The 16,210-nt window shown below is 34.8% G+C and overlaps 1 protein-coding gene across 2 annotated transcripts in view; it reads left to right on the top strand.

Moving 5' to 3' along the window:
* Window positions 1–16,210, top strand: part of LOC140160798 (von Willebrand factor A domain-containing protein 3B-like) — a 219,615-nt gene that overhangs the window by 124,011 nt on the left and 79,394 nt on the right. For both annotated transcript variants that reach the window (XM_072184106.1, XM_072184105.1), the window contains 3 exons: window positions 772–906; window positions 2,717–2,820; window positions 16,005–16,170. In XM_072184106.1, the coding sequence (XP_072040207.1) occupies window positions 772–906; window positions 2,717–2,820; window positions 16,005–16,170 (405 nt within the window). The remainder of the gene's footprint in view (window positions 1–771; window positions 907–2,716; window positions 2,821–16,004; window positions 16,171–16,210) is intronic.

The raw sequence follows: 16,210 nt of genomic DNA, 5'->3' as shown, positions 1-16,210 counted from the left end.
GTAATGCAGTGTAAAGTTGATTTTTCATTATTTGCTGTAATGCAGGGAAAGTTGACTTTGTAAAATTTCATGTTTACATGCTGCACAAGAGGAAAATGTGATTTTGAAAGCCAAAAAACTCACCTTGATTTTCTAAAAATTGTGATTTCCCAACAAAGAAATACAAACAAAAAATACAATTTAAAAAAAAAAGGTTATATACACCCTAAATTATTTGTTATTCAAGATTGAAACTGAAGAAGCACAGGTCCTAAAGAAAACAAAAGAGGGTTCAAAATTTTAATTTTTGTTAAATCTGGATAAAGTTGTACATTTTAGTTTAAATTACTTTAGATTCTATTGAACAACTAGCAATGCATGCTAATTCAATGTGTCCCTGGCTGTTCAATAGAAGCAAAAGTAATTAAAACATACAACTTTATCCAGTTTTGAACAAAACTTGACATTTTGGACTTTTTGTTCTTGAAAAAACACAATTGCAGCCATGAATACCGTGATCGCATTGTCCTCTGGTGCTTACAAAAGATTAAACAAAAGAATTTTAAAAAATAAAATAAAAAATAAATGCAGTAAATAATTTAAGAAATTAATTGAAACATAAAACTGCTTCTTCTGCAAATTGGCATAAATGAGATACTAACCCTATGAAATATTTTGTATAGGTATCTGTGATTGTTCCTATAAATTGTAATAAGATACCGGTTTATGTATTATTATGTAAATTATGAAATATTCATTTGATGTTATTTTATCGTGTACATTGTTTGCCAGACTGGTGATTCTGTGTTAGCGCGAGTTTCCAAACACTATCAGGAGACATGGGTACCAGGCATTATTCAATTTGGACCTGCAGATGATCGTGCCACTGCCAAATTCTACACAGTGGTACTTTACAACTACAAAAAGGTAAGTTAAACAAGTTTACATTCAAATTTAACCAACTTTTGGGACAATGAAGGACTAATATTGCTTGTCCCAACTTTTAAGACAAGCCAGTCCTGCTGCGTAACTTTTAAGACAAACTGGTCCTTCTGCATAACTTTTAAGAGAAGTTGATCCTGCTGACTAAATTTTTAAGACAAGCCGGTCCTGCTGCCTAACTGTTAAGTCAAGCCGGTACTTCTGCCTAACATACAAGACAAGCCGGTCCTTCTGCATTACTTTTAAGACAAGCCAGCCCTTTGGCCTAACATTTAAGACAAGCCGGTCCTTCTGCCTAACACATAAGACAAGCTAGTCTTTCTGCATTACTTTTAAGACAAGTCCATCTGCTTAAAGTTTAAGACAAGCCAGTCCTTGTGCCTAACTTTAAAGACAAGCCGGTCCTTCTGCTTAACGTTTAAGACAAGCCTGTCCTTGTGCCTAACTTTTAAGACAAGCCAGTCCTTTGGCTTAGCATTTAAGACAAGCCGGTCCTTCTGCTTAACGTTTAAGACAAGCCAGTCCTTGTGCCTAACTTTTAAGACAAGCCAGTCCTTTGGCTTAGCATTTAAGACAAGCCGGTCCGTTGGCTTAGCATTTAAGACAAGCCGGTCCTTCTGCTTAACTTTTAAGACAAGCCTGTCCTTCTGCATTACTTTTAAGACAAGCCAGTCCTTCTGTCTAACATATAAGACAAGCCGGCCCTTCTGCCCAACCTTCAAGACAAGAAAGTCCTTCTGCTTAACATTTAAGACAAGCCAGTCCTTCTGTCTAACATATAAGACAAGCCGGCCCTTCTGCATTACTTTTAAGACAAGCCAGTCCTTTGGCCTAACATTGTCTTAAAAGACAAGCTGGTCCTTCTGCTTAACGTAGAGTCCGAAGTTCAACGTTTTCTAAAATCCATTTTCCGTGTTGTAATCCGTGTTGTAAAATTTGTAAATCCGTGTCATGAATAAAGCTTAAAATGTATAAACAATGATATTAATGTCACAATAAAGTGTTCAATATCGCGATCAATATGCTCTGATTGGAATATTCTGACGATAATAGGCCGACTACTACGATGTTTGGAGGGATATAGGGGGTTCATGCCTTGGTAATATACCTTTATTTCAGTATTATTAAACAGTATTTTTATCATAAAAATTTACACACACAACTCATGATTGTTTTTAACATTTATTTCTCTTATCTTTTAACAATTTTTATCACATCATACAAAAATGTAATTTTCCGCGTTGTACCTCCGATTCCGTGATTTTCTTCAGTTTTCCGTAAAACGGAAAACTTCGGACTCTAGCTTAACGTTTAAGACAAGCCAGTCCTTGTGCTTAGTTTTTTAGAAAAGCCAGTCCTTGTGCCTAATTTTTAAGTTAGAAGACAAGCCAGTCATGCTGCCTAACTTTTAAGAAAAGCCAATACTTCTGGCTAACGTTTAAGACACACCAGTCCTGCTGCCAGAATTCTGATGGATTTCTTGCTCTGGTTGAGAACATACAAGCAGATGGCCCACAGAAAAACACTCAGGTTTATTGAACCCAGAATTCCCAAAAAGCAAAACCATTTTATGAATTTTATAAGTGATACAGCCATATTACTTTCTTATGAATGAACTAAACAAGTACATATTTCTGCATACTCATGTTACTTCTAAAAATTCAATGTTAAAAGAAATATCAATATGCTTTTAAAAGATCATATTCACTTTTACAAATTCTACCATAACATCTGTATAATTAGTTGACATATGGTTTCACAATTATCAATTTTGTTTTTCTACTTCTTTTAACAGATGAATATATCTCGCAATGGTGTCGTCAGGATCCCACATGAACGCTACAATTTTACAGTGCGTTACATCTGCTCAATATCGGACCCACCTCAACCGGAACCTACGTGAGTGATATATTAATGTTATTATTTCATATTTTGTTTCCAATAAATGGGCTATTCCAGTTGAAATCCACACTACCACTGTGGAAGATTTTGGATAGGCCTATATCTCCCACAAAGGGAGTATGTTTTTCAAATGTAATAGGTCGGGTTAATCATTTTAAACCCATATTCCCCTGTATTATGGATTTACCTATATCTTACTTACACAACTGGAGTGAGTATTTCAAATGGAAGTTACCCAATTGTCTATTGTATTCAAAACTTCTACTCCCTCTGTGGAAGACTTAAGCTAAATCTTCCACAGGGGGAGTGTGGAATTTAAATGGAACAGCCCAATATACAGATGTTTCATTTTCTTTATTAGTCAAGGGTTAGCATATCCCCTGGACGGTTTAGTCAGGTGAGGATATGATGAATGAGTTGGAGAAGTATGTTATTAAATTTGATGCATCGGATATAGATAAGGACTGCTACAAAGTACATTTATATTGCATTTACTTTGCAAGCTTTTATTTTGTGGATGTGAAGTTTGGTCCCAGTAGACACAGATTGCATTGACGCAACTTTGAACCACCTTTTGCACTTCAGAGATGGTCCATCAGGGCTGTAGTAACGTTGAAAAATGTGGGGCGGCCATCACAAATGTGGGGCGGCCATCACAAATCTGGGGCAGTCATCACAAAATGTGGGTCGGCCATCACAAATGTGGGGCGGCCAAATTACAAATAGATGCGCTAATTGAAATATAGATATAAAGAAAAACACAAAAAATTTCTCAAAAAGTGCACCGACCATGGCATCCCCAGCCGCCCTGTTTTCTACGGCCCTGTGGTGATACTGGCAACTTTCCTGGTTTAAACAGTACAAGAGATGATTTACCGTGTACCCCGGAAGTCTCTTAAACTGTGATAAGAACGTGTCTTTTGGAGCTTCAGATTCCGGATCAAGTTTCTGAAACATTGTGTACATCAGCCTTTTTTTAGTACATTTGAGCTGCTCTTCCCCCAGTGCACTTTGACCCCTCTATGGTAACTGGGTTCTGGACACGCCAATGATAACATATGATACAGTGTGTGTAATCCAAACCTGATCATCACCAAAAAGGTTTTATGTAGTACTGCCTGTTTACCCCCACTAAATGCGCGTGGAGTGAATAGGTACTCTGCTTTGGCAGAACGGTAGAAATGACTCAGTTTACGGTGACACATATCAAAAATATGGGGAAATAAAAGTGAAGTGATCTGTATAAACTTGGAAGAAAGAGAAGTGTTTGACGTAACAAATAAAAGCAATCAATATTTGGATACTTGCGATTTAGCACACATGACATTCAAGAAACATTAAAATGTTTCTTGAAAGATATTAAAAAGTATTAAAATATCTTTGCAAGAACAATTTAGCAATATCTTAGCAATTAATAATGGATATGAAATTATTATACTATTATGTTAATGGCACTAATGGTCTTAATCCAACTGTATTCCAAGTGAATGAAACATTAATATAGACTCAATTGTACCTATTCATGTAGCCAATTATAAAATATTTTAGAGATCTTTAAGGGATCTAAAATGAGCGTTTATTATGCGTTTCGACAGTATTTTTTGTGGGACATGAGAGCACCTCAGACCTATCGAATTGCATTCTGAATCTGAAGCATGTCTTTCTGATATCAAATAATTTTCATTTTTTAAAATCACATTATAATACAAATTTTATTACAAATTATAAAAATTAGATATTTTTCAAATTTTTTATATATAACTGTCCTCGGTAAATTATATAAATCTAATGACATATTCTTAAAGTGTATGTAGCAGGGAGGAAAAGCCGACGGTCAATTGAAAATTTTGACCTTTCATATTGAAGATATGGATTTTTTTCCCAAAAGACCTAATTTTTTTTGGTGTTTTGGGAAAAAATCCATATCTTCAATACTGAAAGGTCAAAATTTTTATTGATCGTCGGCTTTTCATCCCACCTACATACACTTTAAGTATAAATCATCAGATTTATAAAGTTTACTTCAAGTACTGTTAAATATCAAAAATATCAATTTTTAATGATTTGCCATAAAATGTGTATTAAATTGCGAATTTCAAAAATCAAAATTATTTGATATCAGAAGGACATTCTTCGTATTCAGAATGCAATTCGATATGTCTGATGTGCTCTAATGTCCCACAATAAATACTGTCCAAACGTTCATACCCCAGCCCTTAAGGCACAAAGTATTATTTTAAGGAAAGTTGGTTGGATAGGAGCAGTGTTAGCACTCAAATATTGAGACAAATAAAGCTGACACAAAAGATGAATGTTATGGGATCTATAAACATGATAAAGGAGATCCCAAAACTTGATAGAAAAAAGGCATGTCATTTCCATCCAATGTGCATGATTTTTCTGGGGTATGACATAATATTGGTCTTAACTCAAAAACAGCAAGACCTATGGAAATGTAAATGCCATTAATATCTTCCTGACTCATTTCATATCAGGTCAATACATAATATTAAGAAGTACACTGCAGTTTTTTTAGTTAAATGACTGAAACTGGAATAATATGGCTCCTGCCATCCCCCATGCCTTAAAAAGCCCTTCTTAAGCCCTTCTGCCTTAAAGGCGTTAGCTGCCATGTGTAGCTGCCATACATATACATACATACTAGGCCTGGCATTTTCGGTAATTTTGTACCCGGGTACCCAGCCAGCGTTTTTTTTTTTTTTTTTTGGTTTTGTAGTGTTGGTGGACCTAGACCTAAATGCTAAGATCATTCATGGTTGACCTAAAAAATAAAATAAAATAAAAACATTTTCAAGATGTTTTGTATTTTTAATATGAAAATTGATAATTTGTATTCATGTCATACTCTATTAATGATTTCAAAATGAATTGAATTTGAATGCATTTTGAAATCATTAATAGAGTATGACATGAATACAAAATATCAATTTTCATATTAAAAATACAAAACATCTTGAATTTTTTTTTTTTTTTTTTTTTTTGAATTTCGGTAATGTAATCTCGGTGGTACCGAATACCCGACCGAAAATGCCAGCCTTAATACATACATAAAGATATTTATAAAGCGCCTTTAAAATTTATCAAAGCGCTGAACAAGGAGAGAAAGGGTGGAATAAAAAAGAAACACAGAAGGAACAAGAAAGAAGCTAACTGAAAAGGTGAGTTTTCAGTTTCTTTCTGAAAACTGGAATTGATGGAGACTCCCTGATGGCTTTAATTTAGGGAGTTTGTTCCATTCCTTCGGGCCAGAGACAGAGACGGTATTTAAACCAGATCCTCTATGTGCCCTAGGCTGACTAAGCAGAGTCTTATCGGAAGAATATCTCAATTCTCTTCCGGGAGCATATAGGCTGTGGAGCACGTGTGGCCGAGTGGATAAGGCGCCCGACTCATAATCCATAGGTTGCGAGTTTGAGCCCCGCTCGTGCCAACGTGTTGTGTCCTTGGGCAAGGCACTTTATCCTCATTGCCTACTGGGGTGGGTTGGGGTTGGATTGGATGTTTGTATAGTTGTTTGTTTCAATGTTGCAATATTGGCGCTGATTATGCTGCTGCCTGCACATTGCATTGTGTCTGTTTAGGTGTGTTTTATGTACAATTCTAGCAATTTGACCTGCGGGTCACCATTAGAGTTTCAAATAAAACCTTCCTTTTTTTTTGTTGAAAGAAGCTCACAAACTAACAAAGATAAATAGGGGCACGGCCCTGAGAGCACTTGAAAACATAAAGCAGAAGTTTAAAAATAATTTGGTCCTGGATTGGAAGCCAATGCAATTGAATGAGAAGGTTGGAGATAGATGAGTACAATATACTGTGTGTAAGTTGCCAAATGTTCACAGGGCAGCTATTGTACTTACCCATTTCTGGCACTAAGGAGTCGATATATTGTATGCCTATGTGATTTATCAAGGGATGTCATTGTTAGAACAAAAAGACTTATTGTAAAGAATACTTCTCAGAACAAATGCAATATTGACTTACATTGAGAACAAAAGTGAAATGAAATGAAATAAATCTGTCCTCCAGCTCGAGATTAGTAGCTGAAATTGTTTTTACTTTGATATATTAAAACACCCTGCAAAAGACTGAGAGGGAAGAAAGAGTCATGATTATGTTACCTGAATGACCTTGAAGCACTCTTAAGATTCATCAGGTTTAACATATCAAATGAAATGCTGGCAAAACCTGATTATTCGAGAGAATTTGAGGAGAAATGACGACTTGTGACGATTCTATCTGGATCAGTTGGATTATTTTGATTTTGCTTTGCGTTTCAGATTACGTTAATTTAGTTTCTTACATCTAGATCTGTTAGCAGTCAGCGTTTTTTATCAGGCTCAGTTGAAATCCACACTACCCCTGTGGAAGATTTTGGAAATATCTTTCAAATGTAATAAGCCCAATCAGCATTCTAACTTCGGGTTTTTGAGAGCAGTTTTGGGACACTTTGACCTCTGACATATCGGGAAAATTATTGTAATTATTATTAATTTACTTATTATTATCATAACATTATCATTAAAAATACTTAAATAATTAATTTATAAAATAATAATATTTTTTATATTTGTTTCAATTATTGTAAAACATTTTAGATTATATTTTGTACGTACAAAAATCCAATATTTCTGAATTTTCCCAATAGGTAAAAGGACAAAGTGTCCCAAAACTGCAAAAACTGTCCCAAAATGCATTGTAAACTTCCAATGCCGATTTGGCTTTGGTCAGGTAATCATTTTGAAACCCATACTCCCTGTATTATGGCTTTACCTCTATCTTCCACAACTGGAGTGAGTATTTCAAATGGAAGTTACCCAAATGTCTATGCTAATTGAAACTCCTACTCCCTCTGGAAGACTTTAGCTAAATATTCCACAGGAGGTGATTTTGAATGGGAACGCCCAAAATTTCACATCATTAATAATCAAAAATAGCTTTTTACCCAATTTTTATTGCTCATAAATTTAATATTTTATTTTAATTCAGATAACTGGTTATAAAAGATATTAGCAAACATGGTTTTGAAATATTAGAATGCACGACTTGAAATAGTCTTTGTACAACTTCAAGTCTATGGGCTTGATTGTCACAGCAAATGAAAAATGCCCCACAAATGCATGTTTTTTACCCTTATTTCCAAAATTGACCTAATATTAAAATTAAAATCTCATTACCAATTAGAACTATCAAGGATTAGGATTGAGCAATTTCATATTTAATGGATTCCAAAAAATGAATGCTGTATTTGTCTGGAATAAGGAGTAGTTCACAGGGGATATCTTGCTTTGTCACTAATCACAGCTACCAAGGGACGCAAGCGTTTCTGTATATTTCCCCGAAGGCTGACACAGATCTAGAAACACCTCAAGTACAGTTATGATTTGTGATAAGTGCGTTTACGTCCCCAGGGTTCAGGGTTATGTCCTCGTATCCACCTCCGTTACATCTGCAATTGACTTTCTCTTAGTTTTTATAACCCATCCTTACAAAGATTTATTCATTTTCTCATGTTTTTTAATTTTCTTATCAACACAAGAAATCTTGTCTGGGCCGGCGTTTTCATTATAGTTATCAGGAAGATAGAGAATTGTGCACAATTTATAAATTTGAAGAGCTTAAGGGTGTTTCATGTACAAGTTTGATTAAGCATGAAATATATGTGTTAAATATGTCTATGGTGGTATGCGGATATATTATATAATAGTAGAGGCCTCCTTTTGGCTACAAACTAGATTTAGTACCAAAATATTTTGTTCCTATTTTTGTTTTTCCTTTAAAAGATAATTTTATCTTAAGGCTGAGAGCACCACATCATCCCAAGTTGCACATCATTGGGCTGTTCTAGTTAATTTCCATACACCCCTGTGGAAGACATGACTTTAATCTTTCACAAAGGAGGTGAAGATTTCAAATGATGTCACCCATTCAGGTAATCCCATTTGAAAGTCACACTCCCTGTATTGAAGATTAAGGACATGTCTTCCATAGGGGGTGTATGGATATTAACTGGAACAGTCCATTACAGGAAAAAAATCAAAAACCAGAACTGAATGTTAATGTGTCACCACATGCCATGCAAGTTTAATATGTTCATAGTAGTCTTATATTACACCGTAGAAATATTTGAAGCTGAGACAACTATTTCAAAAATTTTGGATTTGATATGATTTTAGATGTAAAAAGATATGTTGAAATGTAGAGCCCAGATAAAAAATGTAGTAACTTGCCTTTTGTTATTGTATATATCAAATTTCAAATTATCAAAATCAATATTTGACTGTACTTGTGTCTTTATTATAATGGACATAAACCTATAATACAATTTTTACTTCATAGTACCTGTCCTGAGTAAGTGATACAACATTTTGACATGGATCTTTGATTCTACCTGTTTCAGGCTAAATTTTACCTTATTTGGACCCTTTGTGCACATTGGTGAATTCAGTCATTCTGAAATCTTGTCAGCAGGATGAATTAGCAGTGCTGATAATGAATGATTTCCATGATGTGCCATTTTTATCACAGGCATATATGTGATGTGATCAAGCAAAATGAGTCTTATGTTGATAAAAATCAAAATTTAGTTTTCAATCTCTATAATTTATATGAGCCATTTTTAGAGCTTTACTTTGCCAAAAACCCCATCATAATTAGACTTATGGTTCCAGAGATATAGTGATTTTAGAGTTGCTCTGAACAGTAAAATACAAAGGAAGTTAAACACTATTATTGGTTATCTCAAAATCAATATTCCCGACATCCGACTCATTTTGCTTGATCGCATCATAAATGAGTCTTATGTCGATCAAAATCAAAATTTGGTTTTCAATCTCATTATATGAGCCATTTTTAGAGCTTTACTTTGCCGAAAACCCCATCATTCCAGAGATATAGTGATTTTAGAGTAGGACTTGTTTTGTGACCAATGCTGAGCATTAAGCGAGCAAAATGAGCAGAGCAAAGGCTTAACAGGGGGTCCAGGGCCCGCTTTAGGGGCCCTGGTAGGGTCCTGGTCCATGGGGCAGAGCCTCTGGAAGCTCCTGGATTTTAGTAGGCCTACATAAGAGGCTATTCTAGTTGAAACCAGACACCCTCTCACACAGGGGGTGTGTATTTCAAAGGGAGTAACCCATTCAGGCTACCCTATTTGAAATTCACACTCCCTGTGTGGAAAATTAAGATCATGTTTTCCAGGGAGGAGGGGGTGGTGTGAATGGATTATAACTGGAATATAACCCAAGGCAGCCTTTGGGTGTAGCATATACTTTGCATCTGATATCTTCCAATGGGAATGGAATGGTGCAACAGACAGTGTAGAGTTTAATTCAATCAAAAACCATTAGGTAGTTTCCATCGAATCCTAAATGCATATTGCCTGTATCAAATGAGGAATATTTTGAGAAATATTTTTTTAAAGATTTACTTGATCGATAATAGGTATAAAACAATTGATATTTGTACTTCAATTGTGTAAATGAACCACAATTTTATGCTGTGTAATTTTGAACAATTGCAAATGGCATCTTAAAGCCTTAATATACGATCTTTATAAATTTTTAGATTTTTCTTTTTTTTTCTTCCAAAATGATAATATGCAATCATTATGAAAGTTCCCAATACATTTGGACGGAAAAACATTGGAAATTTGCAGCCAGTTTGGTTACGCTCCCTCCACACGTGCAACCAAACTGGCTTCATAGGAGATTAAGATTTGTGATCGTTCCAACATATTATCATAATCTGAAAAATTATGATAATATGTCGGACCAACAGAAAATCATCCCGTTTTACTACAAATAGGGCCAATTTGACAGTTTGCTCATAGATGTCAGTTGGAACACGTGTAAGTATTACAAATATACCAAAAAATCGGTTTTGAAAAAAAATAAAGGTATATTCTGAAAAAAGATTGTACATTAAGGCTTTAATTCAAAATTAAGTTTAAAAAAATCTTTTAAAATTAAAATAAAAACCACGTTTTGTATTCGTTGTTGAAAATGCAAAGCACTTTAAGACATAGCATTATTTTTTTAGCCTTGTGTAAGAATCTCTCAGTTCATTGAACTTTCATAAGATGAATTTGCTTGCTCTATACAACTGAACAAACAAAATCTATGAACCATTCAGACAGATGTAATACAAAACTGTTTATTTATTAAAAATATATCTTTGAGGTAATTTGTGTGATAACAAGCAATTGGCTATTCCAGTTGAAATCCATACACCCCCTATGAATGACATGAACTTAAAGTTGAGAAGCAAAGAATTATGCCCTGCCTGATTCTTGATTTACTGTTGCTATCTTCAGTAGATAGCACATAGGGTATATTGCTGATCCATTAATTATCCTTTTCTGGTGCATTGTGGGATAGAAAAGGAGCAAATTAGCGATCGATTTGCCCCTTTTCAATCCCACAATGCACCAGAAAAGGATAATTAATGGATCAGCAATATACCCTATGGTTAGCAATGCACATGCTGTATTAATTTGAGTCAGCATTATACTTCCACACAGAAAGTATAGATTCCGAATGGAATCACCTATTCAGGTAGCCCCATTTGAAATTCACACTCCCTGTATGAAAGATTAAGGTCATGTCTTCCATGGGTGGGAGGGGGGGGTTAATTTTAACTGGAATGGCCCAGTACGAGGTTGTTGTACTGTATATTGCAAACCAACAATTGTGACAATGCAACTTATTATGATGATAGCAAGCAAAATGTATATTAACTTGGAATAATGGTGTTTTTAATAGATAGTTTCCTTTGGAAATCAGTAGCAAAAGTAATCAGATACTTAATATTAAACTTCTTTTAGTTTGTGGTATTCATCACTTTCATCACTAATTTAGTTTCCTAATTTGGTTATTGACTTTCGCTCATTATTCAGTTTTGATTGCAATTTTCATTTCATTGTTATCAATAGCAATACACTCAAATGGAAGATACTTAATATAGAAAGTGCTTTGGAATCTAAAAGTATTTTATTTCTAAAATTTTGATATTGATTCTGTCTGGTTTTTGAACAAAATGCCAGATGCTATAAAAGCTATTTCAACTGCTCAGTGCCAGAAGTGGATAAGTGCAATAGCTTCCCTGTGAACAATTGATAATTCACACACAGTATGTTGTACTTGTCTACACATGGCAGCTATTGCACTTACCCATTTCTGGCACTAAGCAGTCAGTGTGTTAACATGGAGGATTGTTTAAGAGAAAACAAGAGAATACACCATCTGCAATAGCTGCCAGGTGTTATATGTGTACAATATATAATGTAGAAGTTGCCAAATGTCTATAGGGCAGCTATTGATGGTACCACATTCTTTCATTTTCCCCTTGATATATTTCTTCAGGTGATGTAATTTGTAAGGTGTCGTATTACCATTTGTCGCACTTTCTTTTGTAATTTATCTGTGTTGTAAAAATGAGCAAATTAAACTTGAAAATCAATATTTTGATTTATAAGTTTTCGAAATGCCAGATGCAATACGAGCTATTTGTTACCTGGATATTTGTTACTACTTAAAAGTTTTTATAGAAAATCAATATTTGCCTGGAAGTATTGTGATTAAAATTTACAGAAGAAATTAAATTTAAAACAATTCAGGCACAGTCTAATTAAACACTAAAAAATATATTATACAATCTAAAATAAATGGTGAATTTTTAGAATTGTGTAAAAGATAGAAGTGGTAGTAGTATCATATCATAATCAAATGGTTTTGTTTTAAAGTGTGTATCAATTGTAACTTCATTAAAGTAATATGTGTTGGTATTGTTTTCAAATCAATACTTTTAGGCAATCGTGTTTCAACATGCTGTGAGTGAATGATTGATGCCTTGTAGCATCAATAACCCATTTTAGATTCTGTCAAGCAAATTCTGACATTTGTCGACTGTAAACATGCTTTGTGTTGAGATTTGAAATAATAGTGGTAGTGTGTTAACTCCCCAAGTTTGGACCTACCTCCACCCCTCCCCACAAAATCACTTTACCCCTACCCATACCAAATGCTGACATTTGTCAACTATAAACATGCTTTGTGTTGGGATTTGAAATAATAGTGGTAGTGTGTTAACTCCCCCATGTTTGGACACAGTCATTCTCTACCGCTTCCCTCCTCACACCCCTAAAATCACTTTGCCCCACCCATGCCAAAGGGGATGTGAAACCTTGGCTAGACCCAGGGTCCTAGCTAGGATTTAGCAAGTGCTCATTGTTTTCACCAAAAATGCCTGTTCAAAATTTGATCCATCCTCTGCAGCTTCAATCACTTCAAATAGCTATAGCCTTGATTGGTCATGAGTGGCCAAACGGTTCCTGGTAAGCCATATACTTCTATTACAGTATATGCAGTCTACATGTTCTCTGTTGACAAGGGGCAGTCTTCATTGAACAGCTCTTTCTCAGAGCCAACAAACCTTTAATTTAGCAGATAGGGGAGGTCAGCTTGTTTTCTGTAGACAAGGGGCAGTCTTCAGTGAACGGCTCTTTTCAGAGCCACCAAAACTTACAAAATCAGCAGATAGGCGAGATCTGCTTGTTTCTGTAGACAAGGGGCAGTCTTCAGCAAACGGCTCTTTTCAGAGCCACCAAAACTTACAAATTCAGCAGATAGGCGCGATCTGCTTGTTTCTGTAGACAAGGGACAGTCTTCAGCAAACGGCTCTTTTCAGAGCCACCAAAACCTTTATATTAGCAGATAGGCGAGATCTGCTTGTTCTCTGTTGACAAAGGACAGTCTTCAGTGAACGACTCTTTTCAGAGTCATCAGTAGACAAGGGGCGGTCTACATGTCTCATTCTTAGGTACTTTGTCCTGAAGAAGTCAGAGCTACTCCTGATGAAAGCTTGACAGTTCTAAACTTGTCCCACAGCGAACCCGCTAAAAAACCCACTAATTGTTATGAATTCCCGTCATAAAAGCCTATCCCACAATTTGATTTATTAGTTTGGTATGGTTTTGAGTTCACAGAACTTATTCAAGCATTATTTTTAGAATTTAACATATGTCACCTGTATTAATTTTGACTGTCCCAGGAGCAAACTGGCTGTCCAAAATGACAGGTGAATAGGTGGCTAGACCCCTTTGTTTAATACATAGCACTTTGCAGGTAAAGATTTAGGTATACATGGTATAAGTACATGCCTGTGTAGGGTCTTTTTTACAGTTTACATGTTATTTATTTGATCATTTCAATGTTTATTACAATCATTAAAAACATACAAGCACAATGATTGAAAGGGAAACTACATAAATCATACTAGAGAACGGAGAAGACAAAATGCCATCCCCATATCTCTGCAGGTGCATAAATACCAATACATACAAAACATTCAACACTGTACAAGAAAATATACCTCAGTAAAATTCATTTTAAAAGGAATAAAAAAAAAACATTTTAAAAGGGAATCCAAAAAGTTAAAAAATAAAACTTCATGGGATTAAATTTGATTGAACAATTGATGCACTAAGAAGTCAGCTTAAGAATTGCACTAAGAAGTCAGATATAAATAGACCACAACTTAAATGATAGATATCTTAAACTTGTTTCCATAATGTTTCATTCAAATTACCTGATGGATTTAAAATTTCTCTTGGTAAATATACTTCACATTAATTGCTGATTGTCAACCCAGTATCAACTGTCACAAAACAGTATCATTTTGTAATTCATTTTGATAAATTTTTATTTAAAGATTGATATTTTGAAAGAGAAATTTTGGTTACAATTTTTTTTCATAGCTAAAATTAGTTTGTTGAACATTATTTATATTTCATACATACTCACGATATAACGACGTTTCTGATTGGATTTGCGCTCTTTTTTGCTGGTCATAAATACCGTTTATGACCAGTACGCAGGAGCATAAACAAGCTGCGCCACGCAGCGTTGGAACCCAATTAACACGATCCACGATTTGCTAGTGTTATGCATTACATCGCGCATGTCACCGCGCCCATCTCACGCGAAGCGCAAAAGATGACGCGTATCACGCGTTGACTCCCGGCCGTTGACCTCATGAGCCGAGCTGCTTCCTGCAAGTAGGCCTACTCATTTTCTTCCAATTTATGAAGGAAAACGGTATGGAAATGTTATTTAAACTTGTAAACCCTTATTATTTTCATCTGTATTGAATTGCTAAGAATGTTGGGTATGTATGAGCGGGGTTCATTCATAGGATTTGGGCATGATCGATGTTTATGCCTCGGCTCGCGCCTCGGGCATAAACAGCGATCATGCCCTCAATCCTATGAATGAACCCCTAATTCATTTACTAGTGTTTAATTTTGTTAATTGTATATTCGTATCGACCCAGTTTTAAAATCCAATTAGAGCATCATATGTAATAAAGTCTTTGTTATTTTGATGCATTTTGTTTAAAAATGTATAGTTTGATAGCTAAAATTACCTGCAGGTGCATAATTAAACTGTGAATATTATATGACATCTGTCACAAAAAGCAAAAATGATAGCAACTCAAAGCTTGTAAACTTTTGAATTGAAAATGGGTCATAAAATTTGGTGTATTTTAATTTGCGCACAAAAAGTATCCAAACACTTAAAACATAAGCAATATCTTAAAGACATTAAAACTAAATTGCTAAAAAAGTAGTTGATAGATGGAAAATTTTCTTCTGCATACTTTGATACTTTATTCGGCACGATGCGATATTATTCCACTAAGCTATACGCATTTGAATGACAATTGGTCGAATTTCAAAAGTCACAAAGTTATATATTTCCTCCTTCAAGGCGATTTCTGCTACCTTTTGTTACAGGTTCAATAAAGCCTAATCGGATGAACACTCTCTCCGGTGTGATCAGTATCTGCATGCTTCGAAGGAAAAGTCAATGCAAATTTTTGTTGCTTTCGAAAAGCTCTCTTTTTTTATTCAAACTGCTATAAGTTAGGTAAATAAAGTTGTATTCTACTGAATGAGGTATCAAAATATGCAGAACAAAATTCTTCATCTATCGACTTCTTTATTATGTAATTTAATATTAGTGTCTTAAAGAAATGGCTTTTATTTTAAGTGTTTGGATACTTTTTTGTGCGCAGTATAGTATAAACATTCAACTGTGATATTTTCCTTTGAAAGTTGTAAATGTTACATAATATTACTTGTATATTATTTTCTGTGTTTTATTCAGAGATGAGCCTACCATTGTGGATCTTGAGGAGCCTAATGGAGATGATGATGAAACAAGGACGCCACGAGATGGACAAGATGATGAGAATGATGATGATGATGAGCCAAGGACACCAAGAGATGAAGATCAGGATGAGAGGAATGAAGAACAAGAGACAAATGGAAAGGTAAGTTTTAAGTACCTTATATAAAGGGACAATCAGAAGT

The sequence above is a fragment of the Amphiura filiformis genome, chromosome 9 (assembly GCF_039555335.1).
Source record: "Amphiura filiformis chromosome 9, Afil_fr2py, whole genome shotgun sequence".
Classification (NCBI taxonomy): Eukaryota; Metazoa; Echinodermata; class Ophiuroidea; order Amphilepidida; family Amphiuridae; genus Amphiura; species Amphiura filiformis.
Note: the sequence above shows the minus strand (reverse complement) of the source record. Positions and strands in the feature narration are given on the sequence as shown.